Source organism: Poecilia mexicana, unplaced genomic scaffold (genome assembly GCF_051168715.1).
Source record: "Poecilia mexicana isolate PSO_F unplaced genomic scaffold, ASM5116871v1 scaffold_3, whole genome shotgun sequence".
Lineage (NCBI taxonomy): Eukaryota > Metazoa > Chordata > Actinopteri > Cyprinodontiformes > Poeciliidae > Poecilia > Poecilia mexicana.
Genome location: NW_028263372.1, coordinates 8,001,460 through 8,024,515, shown reverse-complemented (window position 1 = coordinate 8,024,515; position 23,056 = coordinate 8,001,460). Strand labels below are relative to the sequence as shown.

The 23,056-nt window shown below is 40.6% G+C and overlaps 1 protein-coding gene across 2 annotated transcripts in view; it reads left to right on the top strand.

The window, feature by feature from the left end:
- adamts18 (ADAM metallopeptidase with thrombospondin type 1 motif, 18) overlaps positions 1-23,056 on the top strand; it is a 59,288-nt gene that overhangs the window by 14,996 nt on the left and 21,236 nt on the right. The window contains exons 4-16 of one of the 2 annotated variants that reach the window (XM_014969312.2): positions 6,501-6,762; positions 7,438-7,652; positions 8,717-8,800; positions 8,917-9,076; positions 9,994-10,099; positions 10,973-11,110; positions 11,195-11,348; positions 13,879-13,974; positions 15,339-15,487; positions 20,443-20,615; positions 21,309-21,439; positions 22,210-22,333; positions 22,490-22,734. In XM_014969312.2, the coding sequence (XP_014824798.2) occupies positions 6,501-6,762; positions 7,438-7,652; positions 8,717-8,800; positions 8,917-9,076; positions 9,994-10,099; positions 10,973-11,110; positions 11,195-11,348; positions 13,879-13,974; positions 15,339-15,487; positions 20,443-20,615; positions 21,309-21,439; positions 22,210-22,333; positions 22,490-22,734 (2,037 nt within the window). Of the gene's footprint in view, positions 1-6,500; positions 6,767-7,437; positions 7,653-8,716; positions 8,801-8,916; positions 9,077-9,993; positions 10,100-10,972; positions 11,111-11,194; positions 11,349-13,878; positions 13,975-15,338; positions 15,488-20,442; positions 20,616-21,308; positions 21,440-22,209; positions 22,334-22,489; positions 22,735-23,056 lie in introns of those variants that run through there. The other variant, XM_014969313.2, reaches the window with a different exon arrangement.

Genomic DNA, 23,056 nt, shown 5'->3' with positions numbered 1-23,056 from the left:
CCCTGTTTTAAAGACACGTCACTGACATAAGCAAACTGTAATTACTCCGACTATGACTCCATTGAGTATGCTAGATGCCTGAGGGGCCTCCTTTTCTCCCCCCCCTTCTCCCTCTTCTTCTTCTTCTTCTTCACCACACACTGTGCTCATGTGGTCTCCACTGAGCTGGAGTGCAGATGTGCTTCAGAGCTCGGTAATCACCAGCTTGGGGCTTCTCGCTGCTCGGCCCCAGTCTTTAACAGCATGTAAGCACTTAGTCATTTGCCTCGTAATATTATGGTAGGAAACTCTTAAAAGAGACTAGTTTATACAGTTATACAGACACAAGCTTGACTAAAATGGCTGCATTGCCAAGCAAAAGTGTTTAGCAGCTTGCAACAACTTTAGTGAAAAACAGATGAAAAGCCCTGTTTTTATAAAATAATAATAAATTATTATTTATTATTTCCAAGCAGGAAGTTTTCCTCTCTAACCATGTTACCATGTGTGAGGGTGAATATGTGACAGGAAGTAAAAAGGTGTTCAGCTAACACAGTTAGCCCTTTAATCTCGCCAAAATTATTTCAGTAACGCAAGTAAAATTATATAGATAATTACACACATGGATGTTTTCAAGACTTTATTTCTATTTACTATGATGGTTTTCCACTTACAGCCAATGAAAACATGCCATTTAAGATTTGAATATTATGTCAGACCAATGAACAAACATGTTTAATGCAGAAATGTGAGCTTATGAGGAATTATGTTTTGCACCTGAAAAGTTATTTTCTAAAGATACTTTTAATCTTCCAAACAAGCCTCATTGGAATGTATATTCAAATTCATAAAATATTTATGTGGATGTGGAAGAAGGCACTTTGGTGAGGTAACAGTTAGACTCCATTTTCTTCCAAAGACGGCAAATGGAAAACAAGCTCAAGACCCAGCAACACTGTCCAGTTACCTAGAGTCATGGTGGAAAAGTAAGGAAAAGAGTCTGGAAAACGTGGCTTATCCTAGTTGACGCCATTTCAATAATCAGCAATTGAATCATGTTTTCCTAATCAGTCCTTCCAGGATTTTGATAGTTTTCGTGTTTTCTTTTTTTTTTAGAAAAACCTAAATCAGATTTCTTGGTGCTACTCTATGAATATTTGCAAGGAATTTTGCATGTTTTTTGTATGATGGTAAGTGTAGTAGAAGTAAGAAACACTGCCACCTGGTCGGAGTTATCATCACTGTTTATTAAGTGATGTTATCTGGTGATTTTGCATTAATTTCTATCTCCAAAAACTGATATATGAATGTGAGTGGTTGTATTTCCGTGCCTGAGACCTGATGACTTGATGTCTGCTTTGGCGTTTTGTCGACATTTTTCAAGATTGAATCAAATGTAATTGTTTTCCAAGAGTCTCAAAGGAATTCCCAGAAAGTTGTAAGTTCAATGTTTAGATATCACCGCCAAGACACGTTAAATCCAGTGTAGTTGTCATGCTAGGCCACTGTATGGCGCTGTGATTTTAGCAAGTCTTGAAACGCTCATGTGCTTTTCACCGCTTGCCCTTCACTAGCGTCAAGCTAATTTAGAAAACAGTAACCCATCTCCATCACACGTCTATTAACTTCTCAGGTAATGCACATATATTCCTTATTTGTTGTGTTAAACTGATCAGATTAAGTAGCACACTTAGCATGATGCTAGCTGCCAGTGTTTTGATTGTTATCTGCAATCGTGGGTTCTGGACAAGTGCCGTTTCGCACCTGTGGAGTACTTCATACCTCTGTTGTTAAAGAAAATCTACACTTTGAGACCTGGTTTCAAAAAGTGAAACTGTAACAAAAAAATAAAAATAAAAAAATCGAGTAATCGTGTAAATGGCATAGAGCTCAGGAAAAGTTATGAGAGGACTTCGCTATGATGGGAAAAATGTGAAGAAAATCTTGGTCTATCATAAAATCCACCTACATATATGACAAAAAAACTGCAAAAGGTTTTAAAAAGCTCATGACCAATATGACATTATTTTATTACTTTTGCTGCTGTGGGAGTTGGACCCAGTTTGAACTCGTCCATGTGGCACGGCTGGGAAACTCCCGCTGAAGCGAAGGAGACGAAGAAGAAAAATCACTGATACACAAATCTGTTTTCAGTTTTTGAGCTTTCATTCAGAGCAAATCAGATGAATATTTATTGCCACGCAGCCCTGTGATAGGGAACGCTCAGCGTTTTGCCGGAGCTGTTACCGAGTCGACGAACTATATTGCTGCATTTCAAACACGAGCATCCAAACAAACAGAAATCCGAAGATTAGGGATAAAACATGTTGGGAAACAGACCGCCCAGGCAAAGGACGGAGCAAACCAGGTGATGACTGACAGAACGCGAGGGAAGAGCAGTCACACCAACAGGTTACAGGTGTGCAGGGAAACAGAGCAGAGGAGAATCCACGCATGTGTAATCTGCTCACCTAAATATCCACGATACAAAACACTCGCTTCGGTATTCACTGGAACACAAAAACAAATGCTGACAAAAGGACTTTTAATCCAGACACACAAGCATGCTCACACACTTTAACAAAGCCCCGTTCTAACTGTTTGCTGCAGATGGGATTGATTTCCTGTCATTATCATCACAGAGCTTTCCATCTGCTCGCTGCTGGGAAAAGAGAGCGGGGAGACGTGGTAGACGGGCAGACACGTTAGCGATGCGGCTTTTAGGGTTGGATGGTTGTGCTTCAGGTGGGTCAATAATAAAACCTTTGAGTGATGGGAAATGAGAGGCAGAGCCAAAAGAATATGTAACTACACCGTAGCCTCAAACGGAGTAGAAAGTCTCATCATCCATTCATGTTAATCTCTTAATGAACGCGCTGCTAAGGAGGAAGAAGAAGGAAAAAAAAAGTTCATTGTTTCCTTGTGGACTACATTGTCTGGCAGAAGGAACTGTTGGAGTGTCGGAATGCTGTGCTGTAAAAAAGTATTTACACCCATTCAGATTACTGTAGTAATCGATTATTCTGACGATTAATTGGACAAAAAAAGGCACATTCTGCAGATTTTTTGTTTGAGCCTTTTTTTAGACAATATTAAAAATGCGTTTAAAGGAATGCAAATTAATCAATTGTTTGTTTTTTTAACATCAGAAAATAAACATTTCCTTTGCTAAAATACAATAACACAACATTCCTTTGGAGAACACTTGATCATTTGTAAAAGATGCATCTGCAGCTAAAAAGTAACTTATGAAAAGCCCAGCACTTTCTGCTTGATTTAACAGCAATATAATGTAGGACTGATTTATTGATTAGTTTTTGATTAACAGGTTAATAATTAGATGTCAAAAACTGCTAAAAAGGAGATTTCTTTTTTTTGTACAGAATTTGAACAAGATGAACTGTGCCACTTTAGGAGTTTTGAATAAGACATATTTGCAGACAGGTTTTTTTTTCATCTTAAATGCAAAATGTATAAAATGTTTTGTATAGTTTTGTCTAAAGTACTTCTCTGAGTATGCTGTTCTTTAATCAAATGGTCTGTGCACTCCACTTAATTAATCGATTACTTAGTTGACAACTATTTCAATATTTGATTCATCACGATTAATAAGATTAATCGTTTCAGCCCTAGATTTGTTACGCATAAATGTTTTGCCTCATCAAACTAGCTTAAATATGAAATAAAGATTGGTTGTGTTAACTCAAAAAGAAGTTTTTAAAACACTATTTAATTTATTAAGAAAGCAAATCTATCTGAATCAACCAGGCCGTATGTAGAGATGTAATTAGTTCCTGTTTTAAATCAACAATTTAGTGTGATTAACTCCTTTCTTGGTTCAGTTTCACCAGCCTCAGGCTTATTTACTGTCTGACATGAATTAAGAAACCACTTCAATAGAATCTGCCTGATAACATTAACTAGGCTTAAAAATGTTAAAGAGAAACACATTCTACCCCAATTTGTAAAAATTCAAGAACAGGTGAGAACATCCCTAACATCCATTAGCTTTGAAAAGGTTAAAGTTATATCTGAGTCTTTGGAATTCAATTTGTACACATTGATCGCCTTTATCCACAAATTGGAAAAAAAAAAGGTAGACAAAGATTACTCCAAAGGTTCCTGAGATAAAACCAGGAATATCAAAAGAACCCTGAAGCACTGGAGAACTAGCACTTAGCATGGAAAAAAGTCACAGTGGTTAAAAAAAAAAAAAAAAAAAAGGTATCCATGGAGGAGCTCCAGGACAAGAAAAAGGTCTGTCATGATTCGTGTTTCTGTGTATTTATTTTTAAGGGTTCTCTGTGTTCAGTTTCTGTCCTGTGAGTCTCTGTTGTCTCGGCGTCTTCCCCGTTGATTGCTTCCCACGTGTGTCTAGTTACCTGATTACCCTCCCTGTGTATTTAAACTCACCTGTTGTCTTTGTCTATGATAGTTCGTCTGCCGGCACAGTTGAACTGTTAAGTCCTGTGTCGGCATTAGCTCGTTGCGTCAGTATTTGTTTAATTCAGTTGCTACCGGTGCTGAGCCTCTGTGTTTCCGCTCTGTTGTGCTGCCTGAGATCTGGACTGTTTTTGAGCTACACTCTTCATTAAATTCATCATTTTCTTCTACAACCTGGGTCTCTGCATCTCTCCTCACCACCACCAACCACTCCACATGACAAGGTCAATATCAAGTTCATGGAATTTCTTCTGTAAAGGGCAACATGTTGTAGGAAGCTGTAATCATCTTTATTTGCCAATGACACTTCCTTACTTTGAGACCACACCTAATGGCTGAAGCTTGAGATTCCTTACATAAGGAGAGTTTGAATACAGTCGATCACTGACAGGACAGAAGACTTGACAACCAATGGACCTAGCAAGTAACATCATGGAAAATCTTCATACTGAGTTGTCAAGGACTGGTACATTCAACAGATTTCTACGGGATTTGATGGATGGATGGATGGAGTGATGGCAGTCTGCCATATACCCAGGCAGTGTTTTGACAACAAGAGCCTCACCATGGCTTCCCTTTTGTCCTGCCTAAGTTTATTTTGTCACCTGCTAGTCTAAGGGGAATGGGGTCAGTTCAACTGGAGCATAGAGCTCTTTCACACAAACACACACATACATATACACAGTCCCGGACATGATACACACACACCATTCACAAATGGGTCGGGGGGTACATGGCCAGGAGTCTGAATGTGTGTCGACTGCAGCGCTACGTTGTGTACGTTTGTTGAGGTGAATTAGGTAGACGTCTGTGATCAGGTGGAATGTTTAAGATTCAGCTGGACATTCTCTTCAGAGGACAGGCTTGGGAGACCTGAGTCAGCAGTGGCTGCATTTTTGTTACAAATGCACACAAAACTTTGACAATGACCTACTGATGACAAAAAAAACACAATTTCACAATTGTAGTATTTGCATTAAATAAGAAATCACACCTGAATAAGTTTACTTGATAAGTAATTGGAAATCAAGTTTTACACCAGATGTTCATAATTCAGCCATAGTGCCAGCGCTCATTATTAGCCATCAGAAAAGAGGCATTGGAATGTCAAGCTCCTGATACGCAAGTTGCCCCTACTTATGTATGAGGCGTTTCGGGGAAATTGTAGTGAGTAGTGGGTTCAACACTTTTGAATGACAAACTCGACTTTTGAGTTGCGATGGTGTGAGACCTCTGGGGGAGCCGGCTGGGTATTGTCCAAGGAGACCAGTGGCTACAAATAATCGCGATGCTACTGTCTACAAGCCAACATGATGCAACAAAAATGTTTCCATTGCAACTTTGCGAAGTACACCAATTTTGATAAGGCCAAAAAAACACAGCGTCCTAGCTCAAAAACATTTTATCGAAAAGCATGAGCTTTTCTTAAATTGGCACGTTGCCAATAAGCAAATTTATTTTTAATTCCAATTAGCTCAATTTTATGCTCGATGGAAACGAGTCAAAACAGTGAGATATCGGTCAGAAAAGCTGATTCTTCAGTTTCAATAAATGTAGAGAAATGACACCTTCTTAGACTTTGACATGACTGTAGATATATTATTTTTTGGTTTGTCTGCAGTTTTGCTGAGAATTACAAATTGACTGTGGGGCAGGTAGATTTTCCTTGGGTGTCCAAGTCTTGGAAAGACTTGGTAGTTTAGAATAATGTCTTTTTACAGAGACATAATTCAAAGTGTTTGGAAGTGGCCTTCATAACCCGTCATAGGTTGATGAGCAGCAACAATTGCTTCTTGATAGGAAGAACTTGACAGATTAAGCGTTCAAATGAGATGATAGAGATGGGTTCATTATGCGGTGGATGAATTTTTTTTTTAATTTTCCCGCTCTACTCTTGAGCAGTCCATAACAAGGCTGGTTTCATGGAAAACAACCATTTGATTACAACCAACCAACCAACCAATCAAACTTTGCTTTTGATTATAACATTGTGTCAAAATCAAAGTTTATGCGTTTGATTATAGCCAAACGTGCAAACTTTAAGATTGAACTGGTTGTGAAATTTGTGTGTTTTCCAGGCAGGCCTGATCCGTGTCTCTAACGAGGAGTACTTGATCTCTCCGCTACCTCAACACCTGGCCGACCGGCACAACTACAGCGCCCCCTATGGCCATCACCCGCATGTGGTCTACAAGCGCTCCGCAGAGCACGTTGTTCACCGAAGATCGAGTAGCGCTGAGAACCCCTACCTCTCCCGTCATCATCACCAAGCGCAGACACACCACGACTACCAACACGGAAAGCTGCAGCGGCAACACTTCTGCGGGCGCCGCAAGCAATGTATGTAAGGGAACTTTGTATTCCTTCTGTCATCAACTATCCAGTGCGTTTTAGTCGGTGTAATTGCTGTTAGTTTGGACAGAGGTCCGGGGTCTGGAAGAGACTCTTTGGATGTTCCACAATCACTTTTAATAACTTTGGGGAAAAAAAATATTAAGAAACAACAAATGTTTTAAAATATGGATATTGTAGCTAATGCATAAATTATCTACTTCAAATTCACAACAAAAAAAATCTAATTTGTGTTCTCATTTTCACAACAGTATGACACAAAGTACTAATAATACCTTTTAGATTTATTTTTCCTGGTTGCTAGGTAAGAAACATGCTTTTTATCACATCATTTTCCACATCTTCTCCTTATATAAAGAACTAAAACCAATAAATAAAACAAAGCACACACAACATAAACCATAAATAAATTGGATTATGATGTATCTACAAACAAATTACTCCGAAAAAATGTAATCTTCAGATTAACTCCTGGTAGACTGGCAACTGCTCACACTGAATTTCTGCAGGGGTGTCATATTAAAGGAGACTGAACAGAATTCATATTTTTATTTGTAACATAAACCGGCACCTCTTATAATTCCCCTCCAATTAATTGACTCTTTGTGTATGCTTCCCTCTGTGCGTGTATCATCTCCTCTCCCTTATATTTCATCTTCTTAGATGCTCCCCAGCCTCCCGTAGGGGACCTCTTCTTCTTACCGGATGAGTTTGCTGCGCCTGAAGTAGAGGAGCCCGGGCGGGTGAGGAGATCACCCATCAACTCCAACAGGGTGGGAGGTCTGAATGTGGAGACCCTGGTGGTGGCAGACAGGAAGATGCTGGAAAAACACGGCAGGGAGAACGTCACCACCTACGTCCTCACTGTCATGAATATGGTGAGTACTGGAGAGCTCAAGGAGGGAACGGATGGGAGGAGATAATAGTTAAATAACACACACAAAAGTTTCCCACCTGCACCTGGCCTTTAATTGGAAGGAGCATCTGTAAGGAAAATGGCCACTAAACAGACAGCTAACGCTAGAGAGCTGTTTACTTTGTTCAATTCAATTCAATAATACTTTGTTTATCCCAAAGGGAAATTAAACATGGATCTTTCATCACTTGTCCAACATGAAAATTGAAAATGGAAAATGCTGAAGAAAAAAATTAAACACAACTGTAACGTGGAGATAACTTAAAGTTTATCAGCAAAAGTTCTGTATAGTTTAGGCTGTGTGTCCACAAAAATTGAGCATCTGAGGAGACCAGAAATGATCATTTTTGAAATTGGGTTAAATTTCCAAATTTTTGTGTTTCCTTGTGGCCATGCGAGCCGCACCTTTTTTTGTCTTTCTCTGTCCACCCCGCCTGCGCTTCACTCTCACAAGCGACAAAAATGGCTCCGTTCTGTGTTGTTCGTGTCGTTTTCTGGCAGTTTTACAGTGCCACCTATTGGCCTGGCATGCCTACTACAACATTTTCTGTGGCGCTGTAACCTGCCATTTTTTCTAAATCGTTCACAAAAATATACAGTGCTCTTCTTAGTGTGTACAGAGCTTAAATGTGCTCCCTCAGGCAATCATGAAGTACCAATTTATGTTCTGATAGGACAACAAACTGAAATGTCCAAGTTAAACTGTTCTGTTCCAAAAATGTTTGTCATAATGGTGTGCCATAGAAAACTCCAGATTACAAAAACAATACTTGTTATAAAAAGTTTGAGAACCCAATATTAGTCTGAATCACACATTTTCAATGCTAGGTGCTTTCTATACACTTTTTCCCTATTTCCATTGTCTAGTAGCCTGAAATGCTCTAAAACTTAAAGCATTTCTTTATGTTTCTACTGTAAAAAGCAAATGAAGTATGAATGAAAATGAGCAGAAGGGGGGCAACATAAAAATGTGATGGAGTTGTCAATGGTTTGATTTTCTGCTGCTAACTGTCTGTGTTGTTGTAGGTTTCCAGTCTTTTTAAAGATGGCACCATTGGATCTGACATCAACATCGTGGTGGTCAGCTTGCTCCTGCTGGAACACGACGCCGTAAGTGAACAAAAGTTGGTTTAACTTTAAATTCCTCCATGTTTCACTAGACACTACTAAGAAACTTGGCTGCACCCTCTCCCTCTTTTTCTCAACTTCCCGCTCTTCTTTTCCAGCTGGGCTTGAATATAAATCACCATGCCGACCAGTCCCTCAACAGTTTCTGTCAGTGGCAGTCGGGTCTGGTGGGGAAAGGAGGTAAACGGCACGACCATGCTGTTCTTCTCACCGGACTTGACATTTGCTCCTGGAAGAACGAGCCCTGTGACACCCTGGGTATGAAATGTTCAGTATGGTAAAAAAATATGTTTTTATTTTATTTATTTATTTATTTTGGTCACCAATAACAGTTGGAGTGTCTTAAAGACTTAAATTCATTTCTGTAAAACTAAGGCCTCAACAGTCTTGAATTAATCGAAAGACAAATGTAAGTTGGTCTTAAATACTTTAATCACAGGACTTAAAATGCCTTAAATTTGTGTTGGCGAAACCTGCAAAAGTCCTGAATAGACCAACAGGTAATCTGAGTTGACTTTAGTCAGGGAAAAATTTATGATGATTTATGATGCCCTCATCTGGACACCCTTAATCTGAATTCCACGGCACAATCCACAATCATCAAGTTGGGTTTATTGCTCTACATATTGTTTAATATTTTGGACCTTTGGAAGAAACTGTTCCTAGAAAAAGTAAAAGATGAAAACAAAAGGGACCAATACCAAGTATCTGGGCTAGCCTGTTGAAAGTTAAACCCACAACTAGGACTTTTCCCCCTAAAGCTGTCAGTCCTACTCCTGCTCAGATTGTTCTCATCAAGGAACAGGATACAGTGAAATTCAGAAAACGGATGGGCTGATGTCGGATCCAAAAAGCAGCCGTGGTTCTTTACTGATTGACAGTCACAGTCTAAAGAACAACACTAAATAAATTGGTTCTGACTTGTGAGGCTGCACCTGGACGCTTGTGTAAAATTCCCTTTCCTATAGGCATCGCCGTACATATTTGACAAACGGTTTCTGTCAGCCAAACCTTTCCCACAGAACGTGCCGAAAAAACTATGAAGAGAAAGTTGAGAAATTCTTATGTTTCACAATGGATTCTTGATGTAGTGAAATATTTGGTGTTCAATCATCTGATGATACCAGCAGTTGACCTATGATCATTTTTTTTGTTTTTCCTCTTCGTCTTGGAAGGTTTCGCCCCTATCAGTGGCATGTGCAGTAAGTACAGGAGCTGCACCATCAACGAGGATACAGGACTGGGCCTGGCTTTCACTATTGCTCACGAGTCTGGACACAAGTATGTTTTTTAAAAAATGTCACAATGAATTTAATTAACTTTAAATAACTTGTTTTAGATGTAAATCATTCTGCATTTGTGAGGCTGTTAAAATACATCTTAAAGGGGCAGTATTATGTAAAATTAACTATTTTGAGCTTTAAATCATGTTATAATGTTATTCCCTCTTCAAACTCATACCTGGAGTGTTGCCTTGATTCTTTGAAGCATGTTTGAGAAATCCTTTCATTCCCATGGCAACCATTCATCAAAGCGCCTGAATGGACCTAGCTCCTCCTTCAAGGTTGGAGCTCCTCCACAGAGCTGCATTTTCCAGGCTTCCAGCCCTCCCCCGTCATATCACCCATTCAGCTCCTTCAGACTAGTCATCAGCAATTAGCAAACACCTGGTGGTACTGCACATCTGCTTAGCTCATTATACTAGCTGCTTCTCAGGCCAACACTGGTAAAAACGTTGCTAAAGGAAGTCATCACCATGTTGTGATGACTTCCTGAAGGCGGAGTTTCAGAAAGAGTGGGAGTTTCTTAAAGAGACAGAGGCCCAATTTCAAGGTGTTAAATTACAAAGTGAAATATATTTTAAGTCATATTTGATATATTATAACAACTTAAGGTTACTTGATTGTGCTATAAAATGGCACTATGTGACTGGAAAAGCGTGTAACACTGCTCCTTTAAGAGAGACAAAACTGGACCTGTGCTGGTAATGAATTGAGGGAATCAGTATTAAATGGGCATATTTACTGAAACAAATGTCCTCTAAAGGCATAACATTACTTGAGAACTATGTGGAGAAAATAAAATGTCAGAATGTTTATGTATGTAACTGTATTTTCCTAGTCAGAGCTCAACTTCATTTTTTTCTGTTTGTAGTTTTGGGATGATCCATGACGGGGAAGGGAACCCTTGTCGTAAGACAGAGGGCAACATCATGTCTCCCACTTTGGCTGGGAATAACGGGGTCTTCTCCTGGTCCACCTGCAGTCGGCAGTACCTCAGCCGCTTCCTTGGGTAGCCTCTACGACTTCAGTTTAACCTCGCCGCTGTTGCTTTCTTCATATTTCTGACGTTGCTTATGTGCCGTCTGCTCACCAGAACAGCCCAGGCATCCTGCCTCGGAGACGAACCCAAGCAGATCGGTCAGTACAAGTATCCTGAGCAGCTTCCCGGCCAGCTGTATGACGCAGACACGCAGTGCAAGTGGCAGTTCGGATCCCAGGCCAAACTATGTGGCCTTGATTTTGTCAAGGTAGTATCTCAGTGCTTTATTCTTTCTTTTGTTTTTGTTTTGACACCCGGGAGGGAAAAGGTAATTAGTCACAGTCATTTTCACTGCTTGCACACTTTTTTGTGAAAGCAAAGCTAGCATGCTGTTCTTGTTGTGCTACAACCAAAAATGTAACATATATGATTAGGATTTAATTGGTGCACATTTGTAAAGCTGAAGGAAGGTTACATGAAGTTTCCAACATGTTTCACTAAAAATCTGAAAAGTAGGGATGCAGCGATATGAACAATTGTTGCTGATACTAATATGCGATTCTAACATTGTATATATATTTTTCACCTACCAGTCTGACACAAAAAAATGACCACACTGCTGACATTACTTCTCTTCTGCAGTTAAACCACTGTCACATGATTGAACAAAAACCACATTACCAACACACACCCCTTTCCCTCAAACAGCGTCAAGATGGAAGTAAACCACTGGTTGTTAATATCGGCCCAGTTTTATTTAGCAGACCGATATGTATGTTAATGTCAATATATCGTGCATCCCTACTGAAAAGTGTGGCTTGAGTTTGTATTCAGCCCTTCCTCAATCATGGGTATTCCTGTAACATATATGCGGAAAATCAACAGATCCCAGCAGTTTTTCGCACTAATGCATGATTATGAGTTCATTGTAAATTTTCCGCAAAAATGGTCAAATGCATTGGGTTTAAGTGACTGCTAACTCCCAGTCCGTGATCGATTTGGCCAGCAACAAAAACTCACATTTATCATCGTTCATAAGGGGGAAAATTACTAAATTTGCTAAATTCGCAAAATTTCTTGCAAATATTTTAAAGTAGCTCCACAAAATCACAGAATTTTATTTGCAAAAACATTTGCAAAAATCCTGGAAAAGTATGAACACTTTTACTCGGGACCTTAGCTCTAAACTTTTACCACAATATCCAGATCTGTGATCCATATAATCATTCGAGGCCTCCTGACGTTTCATCCGTCATGTTTACAGCCTTAAGTCTTTGGAAGCCCTGATGCCAACTCCGAGCTTTAAACCACGGCTAATTAAAGCGGCCGTCTGTGAGCTGTAGGGAAAATAACCTATAGAGGCGGATTAGTGCTGTTTTCATTCTGATTTCCTATTCATGTGTCTCTTTGTCCGACTCCGAGGTCCACTAGACCCTGCTGTAATGAGAAACAGCAACCTGTGATCATACAGGAGCTTAAACTGTCTGCTCTGCAGCTCTATAGCTCTCCAAACTGGAACCCTATTATTTATCATGATCTGGAATCCTCCCACCTTTGAGCCCACATAACAAACGTTGCCCACTCATGCAACCGCCGGCCCTCGCCCACGATCGCCGCTTTGACATAAGCCTTTACAATCAAAGTGCATTGAACGTCGTTCATTCACATGCAAATTGGAAAACAAGCATTCCTCTTGCTGCGTTGCTGGGAAGTTGACTCCACTAAACCGTCCATCGGGAGATTAGCATACGTTCATGTCGTCTCCCGATCGTCGCCGCGTCTCCCGCCGTCGGCCTTTCTTAGACGCGTATGAGATGGTGGGTGGCAGAACCTTATTAAAGCTGGATTTGGGGTACCCCCGTTTCCTGTCCCATGTTGGTTTTGCCGTCAGCCAGCTGCTCGATGTCAGCCGAGCCGAACTGCGTGGGGACAAAGAATCAAACAAGCAGGTCTATTTTGGTCCCGTCGCTCCTTCCCAGATTGTTCCTCTGTTGCAGCCGGGCGAACCGCCAGCTACTATCGCCTGTCTTTCGACCCCAGATCTTCCCCTGCGCTCACCCTTCCTTTGTTTTGTCGGGTCAGATGACACATGGAATTATAGTTGCTCTTCATTAAAAACGTACATTGATTTGGTTTGACACAGAGTCTTTGTGGAGATGCCTGGTGTAGGTGGTGGGGGCCCGTTGACCGGGTTTGATGTGTTTGTGGTCTGGTTGGGGAACAATAAAAGTAGGTGACATTAAACAGGGACGCACCGATCCACTTCTTTCACTTCCGATACCAATGTCTATATCTGAGGTATAATATCGGCTGATACTGATCCAATACAGAAAAACTGCACTGAATTAATTTTTTTAAACACAGATGAAAATGTACTGAATTACAAATGTATCTGATAATTATGCACCAGTACAGCACACTTAATTACACCATTAGCTTATCAAGCTTGGTCAAACACTGTAAAAATAAATGATAAAGAAACTGAAACTTACAAAATCAATAGGTTGTAAAAAATAGACTGCAACAAACTTTCCTTCAAATGGTTCAGAAAGTGCAAAGGCTTCTAGATATAATGTCGAATAATTAATAAAACCTGACATCGCTCAGAGCACAAAGAATAGAATTAGACTGAATAGATTCATTGTTATGGTCTGGGCAAACTGTCACCAATACCCAGTTTAAAACTTTTTTTCAATATTGGGACCAACACAGATATTAATATCAGATCCAAGATTAAAGACTGCAGCCAGCTACAAGTCTTATTTTGGAATAAATGTCTAATTTTTTTTGTTCAACAGGACATCTGCAAGTCTCTTTGGTGTCACAGAGTGGGACATCGGTGTGAGACCAAGTTCATGCCGGCTGCAGAGGGGACCACCTGTGGTCCGGACATGGTGAGCAAAAACATCCAATTGTGAAGGGTCACTTTTAGACATTTCTAACAAAAACCTTCTAACATTTTTGTCAGAACTTTAATAATTCTGACAGGTTGCAAGTTAGTGACATTGCATGTAATAATCTAACCTGTTAGATCATTACCAGGTTGCAAGTAGGGCTAAAACAGAGCAAACAAGTTGTTAAAAATGGCATCTAAACTCTGCCTGTTCATCAAACTTAAGTCCATAACCTTAAAGAGAAAAGAACGTTTTGTTATTTTTTGTAAGATGATCACGCGCTAATGAAAGAAACATCTTAAGTCAATTCAGCTCTGTTCTTCTGTATCAGATCGGTATCGGCCGATACTAAACCTCAGATATCAGTATCGGAAGTGAAAAAAGTGGATCGGTGCATTGTTACTTATTTAATTGTAACTTTCTTTTTTTGTAATTTCTTTCTTGATTTTGCTTAATTTTAATACAGAAGATAAACAACACATTCAACAACTTGCTTGGTAACAACATTTACATAAACAATTTTTCTATTTAAATGTCCTATTTTGCCCATTTTCTATACATTTTTGATTCTTAAAGTTTCAGTCCATGTGTCAGTTTCTCCATCCTAGACATTTCGACCACTATTGAAGTCCATAGGCTCCTCGATGGTGTTTCCACTTTCCTTCAGATTTTCAGTATTACTTTCTTTGCCTTCATCAGCAGCGATTTTACTAAGCGCTCATCACTATCTTGAATAATTCCCTCCGAAAATACTTCTGGTCTTACTTGAACTTCAAAACATTACTCAAGGTAACACTTTCCACATCTTCTCCAACAGTTCTGTTCTGTTTTTGAGCTGATTGCTTTTAAATTTTGGCGTTATGAGGCTCTTCCAGGCAAACTCTCTTCATGTCCGACAAAGTTTGCACATGCTCTGTCATTTTATATCCTCGCTGCATCCCTACCTTACCGTGTCACTTCCCATCTACTTTACAATCATGCGTCGCTCGAGTACCAGACTGTACGCTGAAGTTTGCGGTTGTAACGTGACAACATGTGAAAAAGCACATGTAAAAGCGTTCAGGGTATTGTAAACACTAAGCCCAACCTTATTTCAAGTGTAGAAAGTCGATATTTTGACAAGTAGAAAGGTGGTGATGTGTGAGAGTGGCTCTTGGCTTCGATCAGCTGGGGAGTCATGCACAATGGATGTGTGTTGTGCATGTTTTGGCTGTTGATGCAAAAAAAAGGGGGGGCCTGGGTGTCCAGGTGTAGTGCCGGGCGTTTGTCCAACTCCTGAAACCCAGACGAGAACCCGAGCGCCGATAAGTTTGAGCTATTTCTGTCCTCTTCTCCATTCTGTTCCTCCGGTCTTTTTCTTCCAGTGGTGTCGGAGGGGTCAGTGTGTGAAATACGGCGAGCACGGCCCCAGGGCCGTCCACGGCCAGTGGTCAGCCTGGTCCCAGTGGTCGGACTGCTCCAGAACCTGCGGAGGAGGCGTCATGTTCAGAGAGCGATCCTGCACCAACCCCAGGTTCGTATGCACACGCACCCAGACGGTCCCGTTTGATTATGAAGCAGTTAATCACATCCACTTTCACTGCGCCGAAGCCGATTAGGTTGCCAAACAGATGAGGAAATAATTCATCCTGTCACACAGCTGATAGGAAAAATCTGACTTGCAGTTGTACCAGAAAGTTATTGCTGAAGCCCTTTTTGTCACTAAAGTGTTCTTTTTATGAACACCTGAAAGAACTTTGAGCCAGGTAGCTGTCAGCATAGATGTGTGCACACATTTGGCACACACACATGCATACAAATACACACATACGCTTCTGTTTCTCTATCTTTGCAGGAATTTTCCGTTGACATCCACTGATTTCTACAGCCTAACCCTTACTTTTACCTTAAACCAAACCATTACCATTACATAGCCATACCCTACAATGTGATATGTGTTAGGAAAATAGTCCCTGCAATGTATCAAATATATGGCATGTACACGCACACACACGCACAACCTCACACACACTCGGATAACGGCTTTCATCTGTACAGCTTGATAGTCCAGACTGAAGATCTGTCTCTCAGAAAGTCTCCTGATGGAATGCTTCTCTTTTTCTGAAGTCAGCAAATATCTGCTGGACTTGTTCACTCTCAAGTACAAGTCCAGGTCGAATCTGAGAAAGCATGTCTCCCTGTTAGCCAAGAGCTCTGTGAGCGTCGTTACAAGAACAAAGGGCATTGTTAGTTTTAATGTAGTGATGCACAACAGATGTGCAGCACCTTGTTGGTACAGAGTATGCATCTAGATTTATGCGATGTTTCAGATCTTTGTCTCGGCGTCAAACAGAGTGACAATCACGAAAAAGTTCTAGATAGATTGCACTCCTAATGAGTTCTATTTGTGGGGATTTTATAACTAGCAAGTGTGCCAGACTCACATTAGCTAAAATACTTTATGCTATAAACCCCTGATGTATTTTGTTGGGATTTTATGGGGAAAGAGCAAGACAAATTAGCATAGCTTTGCTTAGCAGATGTTAGAAAGGATACACGGTTCCGATCTTTGTACAACTTATAATCTGAAACACATGGTGTGCATTTGTCAATACTTTATAGAACCACCTTTTTGCTGCAATTACAGCTGCAGATTTCTTGGCGTATAAGAAAATGTTGTCCATTCTCATTTGCCCATTTTTCGTCTGCAAAACAGCTCAAACTCAGTCAGACTGAATGAAGATTAAGGTGAGATGTCTTTTTTATTGCAGACTACATGAAGATGATCCTGTGTTTCCAGCACTAATGAGCTAATAGCAGAGCTATTTTTTTCCTGTTGCGCTTTAGCATTCTCGCTAACTTCATAAATGTTTAGCACACTTAGGATCAACTAAGCAAATTTTTCCAGAGAAATTCCAAAGCGCAAATTTTCTTGACCGTTTTGTAAACTCTCAGTTTAATAAAGTTTGATGTTTTGGTTATCAACTGTTCAGCATTCTTCATGTAGCCAGATGGCTATATTCATTAAAAACAAGAAACACAAACACAAAAAACACATACAGTACAAGTAATAATCATAAGTATAATGTCTAATGCCATTACAGAACTTGTAAACTATAAAACTAAAATTAAATTGCTTGAGAGTTTTAATCTTTCAAAGTCGGTCGGAATTTAAATTTACGTTAACATTTTAGAATTAGCTTCTGGTTAATACATTCCTGCTGCAGTGTTTTAGTGTTAGACAAGCTAATATTTATGATTAGTGCTTTAGGGTTAACTTTTTAGCAGCTAACTTTTTAGTTAATCATGCCTACCGCTGTATTCTTCCACTTATTTTTATCTTACCCAGTGAGTGGCTTTTATCACATTTTGATATTTTCGATTTGCCAAGATGATGTGAGCTTTTTCAATTCAGGTTCCCATAAATTCCTCAATAATATGAAGTCTTTTCAGATTTCCCAATTTTATCCATTTAAACACAACGCCTAGTAATGTGCAGGCTTTCTACTACATCTTTCTCTTTGGTTCTCTTTACCGCTGGGGCCGACAGACTGATGGGGCTACTCTGTCCATCTCAGCCGACTCGTCTCCTAATCCCCGTGAAGGATCAAAGACGCTCTCCGAGGCTGGCTGCTTCTCATATGATACACATTATACACCGTGACTGGCAGACCGAAAAAGGGCCACAAAGCCTTCTAAACCGGGTTAGCTGTCAAGTCCATTTATCATTCCTGTGGCGTTAAACGGAACTCCGCAGGAGAGCCTGCTGACTGCAGCTGCTAAACTGTGAGTTCTGGGATCAGCAGGACAAGCGAGTTGACGGACGATGGTGAAGGCTAAACGTAAAATCCAATGAGGCCAAGTCATGATATCATTGTAAAAGCTCTGGTGCTTTACAACAATAGGACACCCCATTAAATACTGGGTTCCTTTCCTTTAGCCACCTACCAGTCTCTGACTTTGCTTTGTTGAAGGTTTTATCCCATTTCTCAATTTGACAGCTGTGAGATGTTTTAGGCGTTTCTTCAGTAGAGATCTGGGCTCTCTCTCCATTCCAGGATCCATTTCTTTGTTTTCAGCCAATCGTTGGTTGATTTACTGGTATGTTTTGGGTCCAGCTCTCATGTAGAATCCATGGCGAATTCTGTATTGCTATCATCTACCAGCTCAATGCTTCACACTTGGTATGTGGTCCTGAAACAATGAATTTGATTAATGTCAAAGATGTCCTCTGGTCTGTTGTCCAGAAAATATTTTGTCCAAAGATCATTGTTGTACAAGTCCTGGTTTTTGTCCATGCTCTCTCTGGTCAGTCTAGTACTCATCTTTTTCATAGAGGTTTCCACTTGTGTTGTTTGATTTGTGCCGTGACTTTCTGATTATACCTGCATGCGATGTCATACCAACATAGCAGAACCTGCTATTTGTCATGTGACGGCATTTTACAAATTTTAGACACTTCTTTTGACATCCTGTCATCTGCTCTTAAGGTTTGTTTGGCATGTTAGCAGATGTTTTAAAGGTCCTTCACTTGTAGACAGTGGCAGTTCATCACAAGACGTGTAAGGTGCACAGCAAACATCTCAAAGAATGTTCTTGGTCAGATGAGACCAAGATTAAACATTTTGATCATCACAGACCTATGACAAAGATTAATTTGCACTGAAAATTGGAAAACCATTTACAGTACCTTAATCTTCACAAATATGGACATTTTTGTGTTGTCTATTACATAAAATCCATATAAAATAAATTACAGAATGGACAGTTGTGCGTGATAAACTGTCAATGTCACTGTAAAATTACATCACTTTCTGAAGTGCTGTATTTTAATTTCTCTGCCGAAAGACCACCTTCCAGGTCAAACACTGTCAATTTATCTCTCAATAACAAGCCTGGGAGATTAGCAGGTTCATGAATTTGACCCAGGTTTGTCAGGAGCACATTTTGTTAACACCTCCTTTTCGCAGGGGCACATGACGACTCTTACTTGGACCCTGCTTTAGTAGAGCTTCCCAGTCGTCTTCTAAAGCTCTTTGCTGTTTTGGGGCCACGGAATGTGGATGTATTAGCATGTGTAAGAGGTGGAAAATCCTGAGAGGGACCGGGAGGGAGCAGGTGAGTCACAGAGAGTGCAAGAGCAGACACGATGACCCCTGACCTACAGGGGTTTCCGCTTCTGTCGCCAGACAGATTTACCAGGCTACTGGGACATCTAAGCACCCTTTAGGGGTCATGAAGTTTGCACACTTAAGAACTTGTTGAAGGAAAAGAGGATAAGGACGAGAGATCCAAGAAGTTTGGCAAAACAAGAGTCTGGAATCAGGAAGGAGGATCTAACTCTCCTTTCGGATCAATCGAGTGCTCTAATTAGGAGGACTTGACTGATGGCGAATACGGGGGAGTCCCCCACTAGCCCGCCGTAAGCACCTTACCATATGGTTTGTGTTTGTGTGCGGCTGAGTCTTAATAGGATCAGGACTCTGAAAACCAGGGCCAAATCCCCCGTCTCACTAAAGGGAGGAAGATCAGCGCAGAGCAGGTATCGCCCAAGCTTCCAAACCTTTCAGGATCTCCATCACCATTGGCAGCAAAGACCTTCTGTGATCGAGTCCAGATCTAAACGGATCCAATAAGCAGCTGAGTTGGAGAAAAAAACAAAACAACATACGCTGTCATCCTGAATGTGTGCTTCCCGTTGCTGTAGGCACAGATATTTCTGAAAATTAAAAGGGTTACTCTTTCTTGTCCTAAATATTTTTTTACAAGCAGTTATTTTTTATTGGACACAGTGTGGTTCCCCAGGCTGTTTGGGTGTTTATATGCATGTGCAATCCACTTTAGTAAACAACAAAACTCAATTTTCTCTGTTGGTGGTTGTTTGAGAATGCCTAGCAGGATTGAAGAGGGCCTGGGAAGTCAGACATGGCATCCCGGTGTTTTCAGACAAAAGACTGCTGCCATTTGTCTAACAAGTGGTGATTTTTCAGATAAAAAGAGCTTATATGCGTTACTACGAAACTTCAGATGAAAATTTGTCTTTTTTATAATCAAACACTGATGAATTAAATAAACTACTTCTTCTGAATTACTGCATTCACATGCTTGAGTCAGCAAAATTTTAAGATTGAAACTCCAGAGGTTTAAAGTAAAAAATGTTAACCGTTTCCTAACAGACTATACGATTGTGTAGACGTATACTGTATGTCCACCAGCCTTTAAGTGACAATATTCAAGCAAATACTCCCAAGCATTCCTTTTCTTAAAGTTATTGACAATCACATTTTTATTCATTGTTACAAACCATATTTTAGTCGATTCTAAAAGCAATACCAAAACCATTTATTTAGCATAGATTCCTGAGTTGTCAGTAACCTCTTTTCTGTAACCCAATCATTTTGATTCAGGTTGAGTTAGCTCTTCATTAATGGCCATTGGCAGACTGCCAGAAATGCATTGTTAATGAAACGTGTTGTATCCCTGCCCCAGGCCCCAGAACAATGGTAAATTCTGCCCAGGCTCGACTCGTCTCAACCAGCTGTGTAACACCAGACCCTGCCCTTCCAAAGCCTTGGACTTCCGGGCCCAGCAGTGTGCCGAGTACAACAGCAAACCCTTCAGGGGCTGGTACTACAAGTGGAAACCTTACACAAAAGTGGACGGTAAGGTGGTCTGTTGAGGAATGACATGTACTTGTGTTGTTCTTTTACCTTGAATGTACAGAGAGTTCTCCAAAGCCTGGGCCTACTCTTGTATGTTCTGTGTTCCTCTGTTGGTCCAAATCTCTTTTCTAAAGTGTTTACTCCTTGTAATGCCAAACTCTATTTACTGTCATAATGATCAGAGCCACAAAGCTGCAGGAAACTATAGCTGTGGGTAATGTGCATGGGAAACATGTAGCCACCTGTACACTCAAACAAGGGGAAGGATTTAAAAAAAGGAAGCCTGCAGGCCAGCTTTGTTACACAGAGAAAGGCGAGAGAGAGAGTGTGTGTGCGGTGAGGAAGAACAGCGTGTTGGCTGTCATCCCAGGCCGGTTTTAAACTGTTGATGAATGGAGGGGACCATGTGGAGAGGAACAGATTCTGAAATGCTTAATGGGTCGCTGGGCCAAGTCACCTTCACCATCATTTGTTTTAATCAGAGGCGGCTGTAGAGGCCTCTCTCTGATAACTAATCTGAATTTTTTTTTTTTTTTTTTTAAATATACCAATGAGCCCACCAGAGTTTCACAAAGTGTTTCTGTCATTTCCATTTTAGTCCCCTGGAAAAGTTGCTCAGATTCTGAAACAGCAAAACTCACCAGGTCTTAGAAGAACTTTAGTGCATTTACATGTTCTTTCTCTTCCCTGCAGAAGAGGACATCTGTAAACTGTACTGCATTGCAGAAGACTTTGACTTTTTCTTTGCCATGTCCAGCAAGGTGAAAGATGGCACCTCCTGCTCTGACCATAGAGAAGGTGTCTGCATTGATGGAGTGTGTGAGGTAACTTGGTTTCTTGTTTTTTTTTTTTCTTTTCTTCTACATAGGGTCCGATACAGGTTGAACTGATCCCATTCACAGTGTTTATTATGGGCTATATGGGTGGTTGCCCAGGGCAACATTAGAAAAGGGGTAAGATCCTCAAGGACTAGAAAATATAATACATCTTGTCAGTCTTGTGCCCTGAACAAGTATACTACTACTTGTATGCATGTCTCCCTTGCTTTCTGCTGGATAAAAATCGTGATAATTGCTCACATTTTGATTGGTCGAGGGCATGGCAGGAGGGGCTTGTCCTTCCTTCAGGGAATTAGTGATGGTTCTCACAATTCCCATAAGAGCCATCACTGATTGGCCCTGTGGAGTCATTTCAGGTTAGATATGTGTCTCCCTGTTTGATATGATCCAAAATCATGTTTATATATAGTAGTTCTAAAAATACAGTATGGGAAGTATATATTTCAAAATCTCTTGCACATGTCTCTGTGACATGTCCTGTTAGTTAAGAATAAACAAATCTTTTAGAAGATTATATATATGCTCCTCCCCAGGGAGACTGAAGGCTGGTATTGAGTTAAAAGGGCAAGCAACCAGTTTCCTGTTTGTTTTTTTTCGTTCAGTTGTACATAAAATCTATCAAACATTTTTGTGATTTCATTCTCCCCCCTCCCAAAAATCCTTTGGTTTTAGCAGCTGTCTGTACATTTTTGAGAGCTGCTATAGTGAATGCTTGACCCAGAAACCTGTATAATGGAGCGAAATGCCCTTTTCAGGCTGTGGGTTGTGACCGTCTCCTGGGCTCCAAGGCCTCCCTGGATGCCTGTGGGGTCTGTAAGGGAGACAACTCCACTTGCAAGTTCTTTAAGGGCCAGTACACCCTGCAGCACCGGGCTAACGGTAAGCTCCACTAAAGTTGTAGTTTTTCTGTTGCCGCTGGTAGTCATACACTAAGAATTACCGAATAAGAGAGAAAAACTTGCATGGACTAAAAGGCTGTCTTTAATTTTATTTTTGCTACTGATCCTTAAGTGTGTTTCCTGTCTTCGTTTCCAGAGTATTACTCTATGGTGACAGTGCCGGCTGGAGCTAGGGGCATTCATGTTCAGGAAATGGAAGTGTCCACCAGCTACCTGGCTGTACGTTCCCTTAAGAAAAAGTACTACCTGACTGGGGATTGGACCGTGGACTGGCCAGGGAGGTTTTACTTCGGCGGGACCGTGTTCGACTACCAGCGCTCTTTCAACAAGCCAGAGAGCCTGTACGCCGTCGGTCCCACTAACGAGACTCTGGTGTTTGAAGTAAGTTGCCGCTGCTACTGCAGCTCTGTTTTAACTCTGGGCGTGATGTGGCTTTGAGGTAGGAATAAGTTTGGCTTTAGCTTTGGCTGGTCTGCCCCCTACCCCACCATTGCACTCAGTTATATAAGATTAATTGATTTACCAAGAAGTATTTTACATTAAAGACATAATCAAATTGAAAATTATCTACTTTTTGTGCTTAATTTAGAGGTTTTGCCAATAGTTCAATTTTATAAAGATTATTCTCTCAGGGCAGGGATTAATGTTTTTAATGCAGCATTGCCCCCTAGTACTGCCAGCTCCAGTGTTAACACAATCACTA